The following is a 14,700-nucleotide window of genomic DNA, read 5'->3' as shown; positions in this document are numbered from 1 at the left end:
ATCATACTTTTGGACAATCAGGTAATCAGTCTGTAGTGTCCTAACCAAACTAGGGATCACAAAGTGATTTTAGTTATTTGAGAGAAAGGTTAAGGTTAGGTCCTGGTAGCCCAATTGGAAGAATGCTTGCTTCTCAGTGAGCTCTACGGTGTACGGCCTCAGTGGTTCAGTGGTTGAGCGTTGGGCTCGCGACCCGAAGGTCCCGGGTACGAATCCCGGTGACGACGTGGCGACATATAACAAAAATACTTTGTGATCCCGAGTTTGGCTAGGACATTACAGGCTGATCACCTGATTGCCCGAAAGTAAGATGATCCGTGCTTCGGAAGGCACGTTAAACCGTTGGGCCCGGTTACTATTTACTGATGTCGCGCTTTACCTAGTGTGCTAGGCCTGCAGCTTCAGGCGACAGTTCTTGTATAAAAACAGGGACTTGATCATGGTCTTGAGGTCAGTCTCAGCTGAGATTAGTTTATTAATTTCTGATTTGATTATAATTCATTTAAGTTTTGGCAGCCCTGTAGACAGATATGATAACGCGAGTCCAGCTCGTAAATCTGAATGATGGTTTAAATCATGACTCGCTATCTAATGGGATATTAAGCGTTTATTACCACTAACACGGCCGATAGTTTCCAACCAAAATTCAGGGCAAGTCACATTTAATACTAGGGATTGATTTGAAAGAAAGAAAGAACCCTGGCATGGTCCGAGTAACGACTACATACTTATTTAAGTAAATAGCAACTGGGACCGACTTCGGACTTGCTTTCGGACAATCGGGTGATCAATTTGCAATTGAGTCCACAAACTGATTTTTGTGATGTGTCCCCATTGGTATTCGATGCTGGGACCTCCGGATCGTGAGCCGGTCAACTGGATCAGGAAGGCCGAGAACTCTCCTCTTAACCCAAATAAGATACACCCTCGCCGAGATTTCCAGACACAATAGTTAAACATTGGGGTCTGAATTTTAGAGGATGTGCGTCGCTGGTGTTAAATATGAATAAAAACACATGCTTGACATTTAGAAATGGACTGTAGTAATTAAAAATTAACAAAAGGTGGAAAAAGCAACACCCATCGCCGTGATGTTCGAGGGGTAGAAGAAAGATTAGAATGCGGTGTTGCCATATTATAAAGTAAATTTTAGTGTGTAAAGTTATGAGCAATATAATGTACCCACTTTAGGACTCTGTTGCACTAACATATTTGACATTTAGTGGGACTTGAACGGCCTCCGTGGTCCAGTGGTTGAGCGTTGTGCTCACGATCCGGAGGTCCCGGGTTCGAATCCCGGTGGGGACAAATCACAAAAATCACTTTGTGATCCCTAGTTTGGTTAGGACATTACAGGCTGATCACCTGATTGTCCAAAAAGTAAGATGATCCGTGCTTCGGAAGGCACGTTAAGCCGTTGGTCCCGGTTACTACTTACTGATGTAAGTACGTAGTCGTCACATGAGTCATGTCAGGGGCCTATGGCGGCTCAATAATAACCCTGACACCAGGGTTGATGCGGTTGGTAATCCACCTCACAACCCACACGATAGAAGATAGAAGAAGAAGTGGGACTTACAGTTCGATTTGTCAAAAAAGTTAATGTGACATGGTACCAAAGTGTATACATATTAATGCCCGTGACCGTATTTCACAGAGGATTTTCAGTCTTACGACTGTATGGTACTCACTTGTGCCCCAGCTCGTGTGTGATGGTGTGTGCCAACATAATGCCGTTATCTTCGTTGACTGAACAGCTGCGGTCTGGCTTGCACATGCCAGCTACGTGCGCCACGCCTAATGTACTGTAACAATAAGAACATTAACCTTCAATCATCAACTCCAGTTGTCCAGTGGTTGAGCGTTGGGCTCACGATCTGGAGGTCCTGGGTTCGTTTCCAGACATATCACAAAAAATACTTTGTGGTCCTTAGTTTGGTTAGGACATTACAGGCTGATCACCTGATTGTCCGCAATTAAGATGATCCGTGCTTTGGAAGGCACGTTAAGACGTTGGTCCCGGTTGCTACTTACTAATGTAAGTAAGTAGTCGTTACATGCTGCCTCCGTGGTCTAGTGGTTAGAGCGTTAGGCTCACGATCTGGAGGTCCAGGTTCGATTCTCGATGGGGACATTGTCGAAGTCACTTTGTGAGACTGTCCTCTGTTTGGTAAGGACTTTTCAGACTTGAATCACCTGATTGTCCGAAAAAGTAAGATGATTCCGTGCTTCGGAGGGCACGTTAAGCCGTTGGTCCCGGCTATTAGCCGTAAAAACACCTCCACCAACCCGCAGTGGAGCAGCGTGGTGCATACGTGGTGCAACGTGGAGCATACTCCATACCCCCTCCGGTTGATTGAGGGGAGGCCTGTGCCCAGCATTAGGACGTATATAGGCAGTTTATATAGTCGTTACATGAGCCATGTCATCCCTTGTTACCAAAGGTTAATCACATTCATCTTAGGACTTCGTATCAACAGTGGATGCTCCTAATTACCTGTGGGTTAGCCTACCCTATTTGGGATTAGAGGCATGAGTATACAGACTAATCATCTACAAAGTAACTTTAGTAAATCTGAGTAAGTGGAGTTGAGTCGCAAGTAGCAGCAACAGTAATAGATTCAGATACTAGCAGTTTACGTCGAGAGACTAAATAACGCAGATGAGATACACTCATTTATTTATATAATTATTTTACCATCCGCCATAGTAAATGTGTTGTGTGCACTTATAATTTGGCTTACGTAACAGTCCAATTTTTGATGTGACTGTTATTTTAGTTTTAGTGTACAGTCATGAGCAATATAATGTACCCACTTTAGGACTCTGTCGCACATATTTGACATTTAGTGAGACTTACAGTTCAATTTGTCAAAAAAGTTAATGTGACATGGTACCAAAGTGTATACATATTAATGCTCGTGACCGTACACCAAGCAAATTGCAATTTGACATTTGCGCATACAAAAGAAAATGCGCAATGCAAAGAAATGTTAAACAGCAATATTGCTTTTTAAGATGAATTGCTTCTATGTGGCCTTTTTAACCCCCCTGGTGTTTTCTGAGAGTCTACATAGATATTATTAAACAGAACGACGTGTTTTCATTGCGCACTCAAAGTTCTTTATTTGTAAGAATACAGGTACAAAATGATCTTATAGCTAGAATGTCCGCCATATTCGACCTTATAATTCAGGTATACAAATTAAAATATATATCACGCCTTATCAATTCAATAAAATAACAAATTTAATTTCTCATAAAAACTTACTCTTATACTTTTTTATGCCTAAATGTCAAATTGCAATATTGCTTTTTTAATTCAATTGCTTCGATGTGTCCTTTTTAACCTGCCAGTTCTGTAAATGTACGTTACACGTTAGTCTATGTCTGTCGGGCGGTTGGGAATAGCCGTCTAATAATACTCGGGTTCTGACTCATACACACGGAAGGCGAAAACTTCAATAAATCGCAATAATAAATTCAACACACCATACATACACACGTACTACCATATGTTTAAATATACCATACAACCCATGCATACATTATATTATACTCTATTATTACTCTCGGATACTAGCAATACGGTTCTTGGAAAACGGTGAGCGAATTTTTATTGAAATTTATAAATAGATTTCGTGGAGTGATAGATGTACTCGTATAATGTATGTTATACCAACTAGTTGATAGGAGATAATATAGTGTGTTTGGATAACGAATAAAGGTCCATTTAACTTTGTAGGTTAATACTAGTCAAATCAATTACTTTTTTTAAACGTTAAAATACGAAATAACTGTGGAATTTGTATGAAAAAGCACATTGTGACGTCATAAAAACGTGATAAAATGTCTGACTTATTATTACGTTTTTCTTCATTAAAATTCGTAAATATGTTAAATAGAAAAAAGAAAATGTTTTTCCTTAATTTTAGATCTCTCTTTATTTAGTAATCAGAATTTCATAATTTATCTTGAACCTAGTACACGACCCATAGTTCTATTAACATCATCATCAACATCACCAGCCCATTAACGTCCCCACTGCTGGGGCACGGGCCTTCCCTATGGATGGATAGGGAGATCGGACCTTAGACCATCACGCGGGCCCAGTGCGGATTGATGGTTATTAACGACTGCTAATGCAGCCGGGACCAACGGCTTAACGTGCCTTCCGAAGCACGGAGGAGCTCGAGATGAAAACTTTTTTTTTGTGGTCACACATTATTAACATCAAAGGAACTTTTTTTAGGTTATGACGATGGGTCTCTTAATCTTACGACCATTGCCAGTGTCGAAGTAATCGGAGAAAAAAAAATACAGAGAAAACAAAAAGTTAAGTAGGTAAGTTGGTTTTTTTAAAACTATAACAACTATTATTACCTGCAACAAAATAAAACAGGACTTCGCAGAATAGGACATCACAATTTAATATTGCAAGTGCAAATTTCTTCTTTAGTGGCGCGGACTCTACATATAACCTATGCATTTATTCTTTTGTTTTTTTTGCCCTTTTGACTGCATTACACCAAAAAGTTTACATTTCTATAAAAAAAATCGTTCCGTTTTGCTAAATATTCTTCAGATGTGTATAAAATTCGAAATCAATTTATTTCGTCCTACTTCGTTTAAGCCGAGCCGCACATAAGCTTCATATTTACGACTGCGCTAAAAGATCCGTAGTATCAATTTACGACGGATCAAAACATTGTAATCGAATAATCGATATATTTGTCGGATAATCCGAATATTTCATTCCGTAACGACCCACCCAGACAAGAAATGGTCTGTGGGAGATTTACTCAGAATATATTGTTACGAAACTAATTTTTCGTTATGAAATAAGAATATTTTTGATACTGTGTTTGTAACGGAAAGAAAAAATGTGTATTGTTGAAAATCACATTAAAAAAAAACGAAGCAATAAAAACGCGCGTTGATGTCTTTTTTAAGAACGAAATGTAAATAAAGCGAGCGATGTAATTAGAATGATAAATTGCAGATATATTGATAAGCTATTAGCTTAGAAATATATAAAGGTAAACAAGGCCCGTGCCACAGAATAAGAAATAATACTACGTATAGACAACTCTCCGCTCTCCATTGGTAAACGTTGTACCGGGTCTTCAGCGCTCCCCATTTGTCCGGCCAAGTAGTTAATACCATCTGCGGCAAATCTACAATAAGAAAAAAAAGCTCTCCATTGGTTGAGCTGGGTTTACCTCAAAAACTCGGTCGTTTCGGTCTCGGTCTTCAATCGTATGGGTGTCAGACCTCACACTGATGCATGAGTACGATAACGTTAATGAATGAATGATGTGATCCAGCCGAATTCGGCTACGGCGACTGCTACAACTCCTACGTTCATGTGCTCGCATGTGGCTTATATACATTATATTGCTAATGACGGCCTCCGTGGTCCAGTGGTTGAGCGTTAGGCTCACGATCCGGAGGTCCCGGGTTCGAATCCCGGTGGGGAAATATCACATAAATTACTTTGTGATCCCTAGTTTTGTTAGGACATTACAGGATATATTACGCCCTTCGAATCCCCGGTAAACAGAGGTATAATTTCCATATTGAGCATTTAATATCCAAGTTAGGTGTGAAACCCGGCGGCATGTGCCGTGAAATCAAATTGATTGCACTTAACGACATCAGAGATTGACTTCGCCTCTTATAGTGGTGATAAAGCACGCCGTAATAAGACCACTTTTAAGGCTATTTATTTGCAGGCTTCTTGGCTTATTGCTTCCACGTTCATATACCCTGGGTGAATAATTTATTTGGTGATTAGGATTATTACGTATTTTAACGTTTAGTACAAAGTAACTGATTTGACTAGTTGCAAAATAGCCTATTGTCTATCATGTTGTTAAGGATTTATTTATTCTATTAAAAAAAAATATATGTAAAAACACAAACATTACATAACAACAATAACACGACCCACGACAACACACGCGTAACGACTACTTACTTACATCAGTAAGTAGTAACCGGGACCAACGGCTTAACGTGCCTTCCGAAGCACGGACCATCTTACTTTCAGTCAATCTGGTGATTAGCCAGTAATGTCCTAACCAAACTAGGGACCACAAAGAAATTTTTCTGACATGTTCCCACCGGGAATCGAACCCGGAACCTCCGGATTGTGAGCCCAACGCTCAACCACTGGACCACGGAGGTCATTATATATACTGTCGTAACATTAATATCACGTTTGCCAACATATGAGTAATTCTACCAAGACACCTTGCCCAATTTCATAATAAGTAATATCCTTCATACTCTACCCCTTAATTTCCATATTTAGAAGTTATTATATTAATATCCAGTTTAGGTGTGAAATAATCTCCCGATGTGTGCCGTGAAATCAGAGTAAATTGGTTCTTAATTGCAGGCCCTTATGCATGCATGAATCTATCTAAATATATAAAAGGAGAAACTGACTGACTGACATATCAACGCACAGCCTAAACGGCTAAACGTAGGCACTTGAAATTTGGAAGAGACGTAGCTTAGGTACCGTAGAGGTGCACTAAGAAAGGAATTCCCGGAATTCCCACGGGAACGGGAATTAGCGAGAAAATCCTTTTGTATGAAAAATCTAAACCGCTTAAGTTAGACGCTTGAAATTTGGCATGCAGGTACCTTAGTTAACTTAACCTCTCATCTGCCGGAACGCGGATCTCGACCAGACACAATGTAAAATCTATTGTGTCTGGTATCTCGGCAGATGAGAGGTTAAAGCTTAGTTGCAACAGGATATTTCAAAAATTCCCACGGAAACGGGAGTTAGCGGGAAGGAACATTTGTATGAAAAATCTAAACTGCATAAATTAGATGCTTGAAATTTGATATGCACTTCCACACACACAAAGATCTCTCTTTTATAACACGCCACGCGGACGAAGTCGCGGGCAAAAGCTAGTATTAATATAAATGGTAAAGTCGAAAGAGGAATACTTAGGATTAAAGTCCTTGGTTGGGTTAAAAGGCCACATCAAAGCAATTCATCTAAAAAGCAATATTGCTATTTGACATTTCTTAACATTGCACACTTTTAAATATTCAAATCCTTTATACCCTAGTTGGTAAAACGCTTGCCTCGCTTGGCGAAAGACAGTTTTTAACCCTTTGACGGACATGGGTCATTGATGGTTCATAATAGGTAATATGACACTTTGGGATCGGAACGTCATTAGACGTTCTGTCCTTGAAAGTGTTAACACTTAATTTTGCGCCTTTAACACTTTCAAGGACAGAACGTCTAATGACTTTTCAATTCCAAGGTGTCATACTATTATGAACCATCAATGACCCATGGTATCTGCCCGTGAAAGGGTTAAACTGGCAGCAGGAGCAGATCCAGCTTTTATGTGAGGGGGGGGTCACCAGGTCGCAGACGACCTATCTCCGTAGAAAATTTGATAAAATGGTAGTGGTCACCCCGCGTGGTGGTTTAAGGCCCAATCTCCCTATCCATCCATAGGGAAGGCCCGTGCCCCAGCAGTGGGGACGTTAATGGGTGATGATGATAGTCATCCATGACCCAACCTGTTGCCATGACCACCATGACCCCCTGGATCTGCCCATGACTGGCGGGAAGGTTCCCAAGTCCCCAAGTCGGGAACATTGCCGGGACGTGTCATATGTCTGGACACGAACATCAGTTCAGGGTGACGACTGAGATAATTTTTTTTACGTGACTTATTGTAGATTTGCCGCAGATGGCATTAACTACTTGGCCGGACAAATGGGGAGCGCTGAAGGCTCTCACCCGTCGTCTGAGAGGATCCATGAGAGAAGTATGGAAGAATATACATAACATACATAAACTCACGCCGGTAATCCCTAATGGGGTGGTCAGAGCCACAAGTAATCAAAGACAACTTGCAGCCGCTGTAAAAAGAAGAATATAATATATGCATAATTAAAAAGCTCCAATGCCTGTGCAAACACTTGGCCGGTGGTCGGCGCGGTTAATTAGCGGTACACACGGAACTGATGTGCTGCGTGTCGCGTACATGTGGGGATCTTTGAACTTACCGACAGACGGTAAATAAATAAAATTAAAATCCTTTTAAAAAATATTGGCAGTGTTGTCTTCTGAGTAAGAGATGATTTTACTTTATGAAATAAGTAATGTAAATGATTCATTTATAACAAACATTATAGAAGGAAAAATTGAAGGGAAGAGAGGAAGGGGTAGACCTAGGATAACATTTATGAAACAAATAAAAGAGAAGGTGCAGGTCGTGTCGTATCAGGAGGTGAAGGTTTTGGCGGGAAGAAGAGAGGAATGGCGATTACTCCACCGACAAGAGCGCAGCTCTTAAATAGAGAGAGAGAGAATGTAAATGATGACACGCATGCCAGAAAAATCGTCCATTTTTTTTATTTTTTAACCAATTGCGGTTTAGTTGTTTAGCCGAATATTATTATTAATAGCCCGCAATGTCCCACTGCAGGGCAAAGGCCTCTCTTCCCTTCTTCCACTCCTCCCTGTCCCCAGCTTATTCGTGCCACAGTTTCAAAAAGCGGTCTAACTCGTCGCGCCATCTTTTTCGTGGCCTTCCCCGACGTCTGACAGCATTTGTCATGTCATGTCAGTCATCGGGCATTCGGGCAACATGTCCAGCCCAGCCGAATATTAGAAACATATCACGCATCGCGCCCGAAAAAAGTGTATTCGGATTCGGATAATAAAGAATAAGAAAAAAGTACATAACACCGCACAAACAATTCTTGGACAAAACAAAATTCATAAGCGCCCACCAGGAAAGCTTTCACACGAAATAAAAATGTATTATTATTGGCGATAACTTGTAAAGTGTAATATTTAATGTTGTACTAATAAGCCGCGATAAGAAAAAAACAAAATGTCGGATAAAACATGTGCATAATAATCCCGATTTTTTTCCTTTTTTTTCTTCGGCCTGACTTATTGCAAACAAGCTTTCCGCCTGTGACTTTGTTCGCGTGGATTTGAATTATTCGCGGTTAGTATTCTTAGCGCACAAATGACGATTTGAGTACAGGGTAGACGACAAACTAGATGTATTTTTTACAAATTGTCAAACGGGTCTTCCGTTTATAATGGAAGAAATAAAGAACTAAAAGACTAGAGAACCATGTCAAGCACTTGCTACTCAACCCCTACATGTTGGTAACACCAGTAGCAGACTCAAGAACATTCTATTGACACAGGATAGAAACGGGGGCCTTGTAATCACCGGATTATGAACGCCCACATTATTCACTCTAAAACACCTGATTATGGTCGCACGATCGATCGCAAGTAGCTCGAAATTGGAAAAAAAATGTGTATAATAGTATTATGGGTATTTTTTTTCTCTGGATATCATTATATCGTTGCTATGTATGTAGCGTCCTTTAATAATAAATTATACTTATTCTCATTCTTAATAAAAGAGAAAAAAAAACCGAAATGTCTGACTTGGATGGGACTTGAACCCAACAGTCTTGTTTGTTTATTGGTCTATTAAATAGTAATACTTAATGTGTCGGATAGATGGCGCCAGCGTGGGCGTAATGACGATATAGATCGAAGTTTTCCATGAACAGTGGATAAGGAGAAGGTGGTCTCAGCTTGAAAAGAGCTGCGAGTTCATCCCGCCCTAGTCAGACGTTTTTAATTTAAGTAATGTTCTATTTTAGAATTTCCATAAGTACGGTTGAGTGTTATAAAAACAAAATCCTTATGTCTAAGAAAAAAACATGAAATAATGAGTTATGACATCGCAAAAAAATGGTCAAACGTCTATTACTGGCATCCTAACCCTAAATCGCACATCCACGCCATATTCGATTGCGTCGTGGGGAAAGTCCTTAACTCTATCCCGGAAAACTCCATCCTAGACTCTTAAAAGTATACTCCTAAACGGTGAACACATCTCAGGGCTGTTTAAGTGCCAAACATCAAAACAGATCCAGCGATTAAGGCGTGAAAAGTGAACAGACAGACAGTGACTTTCTCATTTATAATACCAGCAAGTTTTGTCCATACTACATTCAGTACATGAGGTGTAAACCGGCCGTTGTCTCAGGCTATATGTTATGGCCGCGGAGGTGTTAATTGAGCGCGGACGTGACGTCGCCTTGAAAGCCTCCGCTTTGATGGCGATACCGACACGTTGTGCTTTTCCTACTTTTCGTACTTTTGTGGTAAGTACCTTTTTGGGGTTTGGAGTTTAAAAGGTTCTTAGAAGTCGACATAGACTAATAATCTCAATAATATAAACTAAGTACCTACTCTCTTGTGAGAGGTAGAAATGGGTGAATATCAAAATATGCCAAGTTTGGTGGCGAACTGTCATATCATTTTTTCGTGAAAAATTGGGTTGCGACATTAAAAAGGATCCAAAAGGATCCTTTTGAGAATTTTTCACGAAAAAATAATATGAAATTTCGTCACCAAACTTGAAATTTTGATATTCACCCTAATACGAGTTACTACTTAGAAGGCAAATTGCAGTCGAAGGCACTCCAAAGTTATGGGGAGTCGGTTAGTGGTAGGTAAAAACAGTAATCGTACCGAAATAAAGTTTCGTTCGTTGCAGTAACCTAACAAGTTCAGCGCCATCTATCCAGCAAATAGAAAAAGAAAATCCTTCATTGTAAATTTACTTGTTTTATTTTACATTATTTACTTCATTCCTTGTCTGTGTGATCCTGTGGATAACCGCAATAATGGTTGCGATACGTTGATAACACCGCGACCATTCTTTTATAATTCTCCTAACAATTGATGATCGCTTTTATTCGCCGTTTTATTTTAAAGATGCATTGCAATTTGGCAGTGGGTATTCATTAATTTCGCAACATAGCGGAATAAGGTATTCTAAAGTGAGAGTTAGACTTCTTCTCTCTCTATTATAAAGAATGCCTAGGGGGGTCCAAGCTACGTTCTTCAAAAATTATATAGATGGCGCAGTAAAATTTTCCTGCAGTAAACTTTCTAGTTCACTGGCATAGAGACGTTTCAGTCGAGATTTAGGCGATCGATTCTGTTCCATCTAACACTAGGTATGGCAAGGGAAGAAAACAATGGAATGTAGAATCATCGTTTGATGGCTAGGTGGCTATATTCGCAGTTTTCTCCAGCCGAGTTGTAGAGCAAGAACTTGCACTAAGCTATGACCGCTTGGCGCTGCTGTTGAACACATGGCGTGTTAAATACAGAGCTGCGACTCTGTCGATTGGCTCTCGGTATCATTTTACTTTTTTGTGTCTGTAGACCACATAAATAGATACAACACGGTTCATTTATAAAGAACATCATAGAAGGAAAAATTGAAGGAAAGAGAGGAAGGGGTAGATCTAAGAGAACATTTATGAAACAAATTAAAGAGAAGGTGCAGGTCGTGTCGTATCAGGAAGTGAAGGACTTGGTGGGAAAAAGTGGCGATTACTCCACCGACAAGAGAGACGGATACCAAATAAATGTTTTTATCTATCTAGATCTTGACTAGAAGAATTCAAGAAATTCAGACCAAGTCTCGAGTCGAGTGAGTCTTTCGAGTTTTATTTTCAACCGAAACAAAAAATCTCAGTAGCCATACCATATAGGGTTTGTGTAAAAAATCACAAAGAGTAAAGAAACCGCATTTCTGAGTAGCTCCAACCGGGGTAATTGTCTGCCCGAGGGGACAACCAGGCCTGCGTTTAACCCTATTTCCAGCAATTATATTCCAAAAATGGTGGCCAAGTAAAATGGCCATCTTTATTCACAACTTTCTCCGGAGATCAGTAGCTCAACTGTGCGCTTGCGACTTTTAACCTGGAGGCAATGATCTGGGGTCGTTGACGTTATTTTTAGGAATTTATTAAGTAAGAACTGGACAGCCTCTCTGCTCTGCAGCTGGTCTGGGTGTCGTGTCTTGTAAGGAAGTGAAGGAATTGGCCTTTGATAGACAAGAATGGAGAATGCTACTACACCGATAAGAGCGTGGCTTTTAAATTAGAGATGATGATGAACTGAACAGTAGTGGACTGGTGGGCGGAAGGCAAGAGAAACCACTGCCCTATTTGTCCCTAAAAAAGTAGCATGGAGAATTCTACACCGACAAGAGCGTGGCTCTTAAATTAGTGATGAAGTATGAGCTGAACGAGGGATGCATTGAGAGACAGATGATTGACAGATGTTAATTTTTAAATGAATGAATAACCTCGCAAATAGGCATCTCGCTGGTATGCAAACCATTTGACATGTGCCGTGGTAGCCCAGTTGGTAGAATGCTTGCCTCTCACTTTGAGGTCGCAATCTAGCACAGGCCTGAACCAATGATCGAATTGTTTTCGAATACATGTTTGGATCATAAATTATTATCACGTGCTCAGCGGTGAAGGAAAAACATCGTGAGGAAACCCACATTCCCGAGAAATGCATTTTCGGAGGTAGGTCACCTAATCTGTATTAGGCTGGTTTTCCCTTCGCGGATTGGAAGATCAGACAGGAAGTCGCTTCTGTAAAAAACAGGACCTATCAAATCTTCAGGTTAGGTAAGCGGACCCTGTGGAAAACGGGATAATGCTAGGGAGATGATGATGTTGAACTAATTCCTCAACCAACCAACACTCTTACTACTAGACCACGGAGGCCGATAATCTGCGATGTGCTCAGGTGTGCGTGTGCGCAGACCGCGCGGCGCCGCCGCCGCTCTCTATACCACTGTCGCTGGTAGACGTGTTATGTTAAACTATACTTTTTGTCCCGGTTTTATTCATTATTATTAATATTGAAATTATGCGGGAACTCGTTTGGCAACTACTTATAAGGTAATTGATGTGATAAGCTTTTGAAGGCCTAAAAAGGCCGCATTAACGTATTTAACTTAATACGCAATATTGCTATTTGACATTGAGTAAATGTCAAATTGCAATATTGCTTTTCAGATTACTCTTTACTTTCTACTTTTATGCTATGTTCCTCAAAAACAATAGATGGTGCTGTAAAGATTTTCCTTCGTTTGAGTAGCGTTTGAATAGCGTTTTGCTGTGGCTAGACCTTATGTTAACAAAAGAAGCGCTTGAAATATAAATATTGATTGATAAAATAAGAAAGGTATGATGTAAATGTGTGTGTGTATGTTAACGCCACGAATTACTTCTTGGGTTCTCCACGAATTACTTTAGCAACGGCAAATGATTTTGTGTCCCAGTATCTGGGATAGCCAATATCTCTCCAGCCGTATGTTATCTTAATCTTTCTTGTAACTGCAATAATTGAACTGAGTTCTGCGTATCAGCGCGGCGAGACAAAAGGGCTCGTTAAAAATAATGAGCCGAATTAATTTTTGTTCTGTATTATACCGACAGTGTTGCGTTTGCGGACGCGATCGATGATGTGCAGTTACCCAGAATGTTCTCAAAGTGGGTGCTAACGACGGCCTCCTTGGTCCTATTAAGTTTTTTTATAAGTCATTTTTATTACATTCTATTGTTTTTTTATCATTGTCAGTTTTCAATAAAAATCATCACAGAACATTTTTTTGCTTGCGATATTCGATCTGAAAAAAATCCCCTTTGACTAGGCTGTATGGCTATGTTGCTTTGCCAGTTCAAATTAAATTTGGCCGAAAAAAAATCTTTGGTTAGAGGATACCAAGGGAGGATACATTTTTTCCTCTTCTTCTTGCTTCCGCGGTTAACAAAGCGTCAATGAGAAACCATGAGACTGATCTTGGTTTTAAAAATCTTTATTTTTTTTTATTTATTCCAAAAAAGTACAATTTTTCTTCATTTGGTAATATGACTCTTTATGACATTTTATTGACTAAGGAGGTTAGTGTGTGTAATAGTTGTCGGTCATTCAATACACTGTTAAGCAATAAAATTATCACAGAGGTGCTATTAATAAAACCTTGTAACACAATTATCGAAACGATTGTTTCTTCGTTTAAAAATCCTCTCCAAAAAAACTCGATTCGCAATTTTGTCCACTGCGGGACAGTTATACCAAATTACACAACAAATTATTATACTGTTAAAATAAAAAAAAAGAAGGTCGCGTTTCGTTTACATTTATTGTGGACGTTTATAAACGTGTTTACATATTGATGGTGTGTGTTTTTTGTCGGTGCGTACGCGCAGGCTATGACACCGTTACAGCCGATTGCTTCCAAGAACACTCGATTGCACGTATAGATATTGATTGCACAGTTGCAGGGGTGAATTCATAATGGCTGCATTTCGGCTACAAAAGACAATTGTTCGGCATTCACTACTTATTTATTATTTATTTGTTTAGGTACACATGCAGCAATACATATTAAACTTTTACATATAGCATTATAAAAAGAAAAATTTGGTATATGTATATGGTTTGGTACTTTGCCAGACATCATCATCATCATCAGCCCATTAATTTCCCCACTGCTGGGGCACGGGCCTTCCCTATGGATGGATAGGAAAGGAAGATCGGGCCTTAAACCATCACGCGGGCCCAGTGCGGATTGATGGTTATTAACGACTGCTAATGCAGCCGGGACCAACGGTTTAACGTGCCTTCCGAAGCACGGAGGAGCTCGAGATGAAAACTTTTTTTTTTTTTGTGGTCACCCATCCTATGACCGGCCTTTGCGAAAGTTGCTTAACTTCAACAATCGCAGCCCGAGCGCGTTTACCGCTGCGCCACCGAGCTCCTCAGCCTTTGCCAGACAAATGGGGTATAAA

The 14,700-nt window shown here is 40.0% G+C and overlaps 1 protein-coding gene across 1 annotated transcript in view; it reads right to left on the bottom strand.

The window, feature by feature from the left end:
- The window catches only part of LOC126370655 (A disintegrin and metalloproteinase with thrombospondin motifs 7-like), a 183,401-nt gene that overhangs the window by 23,649 nt on the left and 145,052 nt on the right, over positions 1–14,700 (bottom strand). The window contains exon 8 of the mRNA XM_050015620.1: positions 1,692–1,805. Coding sequence (XP_049871577.1) covers positions 1,692–1,805 — 114 coding nt within the window. The remainder of the gene's footprint in view (positions 1–1,691; positions 1,806–14,700) is intronic.

This window comes from Pectinophora gossypiella, chromosome 11 (assembly GCF_024362695.1).
Source record: "Pectinophora gossypiella chromosome 11, ilPecGoss1.1, whole genome shotgun sequence".
NCBI classification, from domain to species: Eukaryota; Metazoa; Arthropoda; class Insecta; order Lepidoptera; family Gelechiidae; genus Pectinophora; species Pectinophora gossypiella.
Note: the sequence above shows the minus strand (reverse complement) of the source record. Positions and strands in the feature narration are given on the sequence as shown.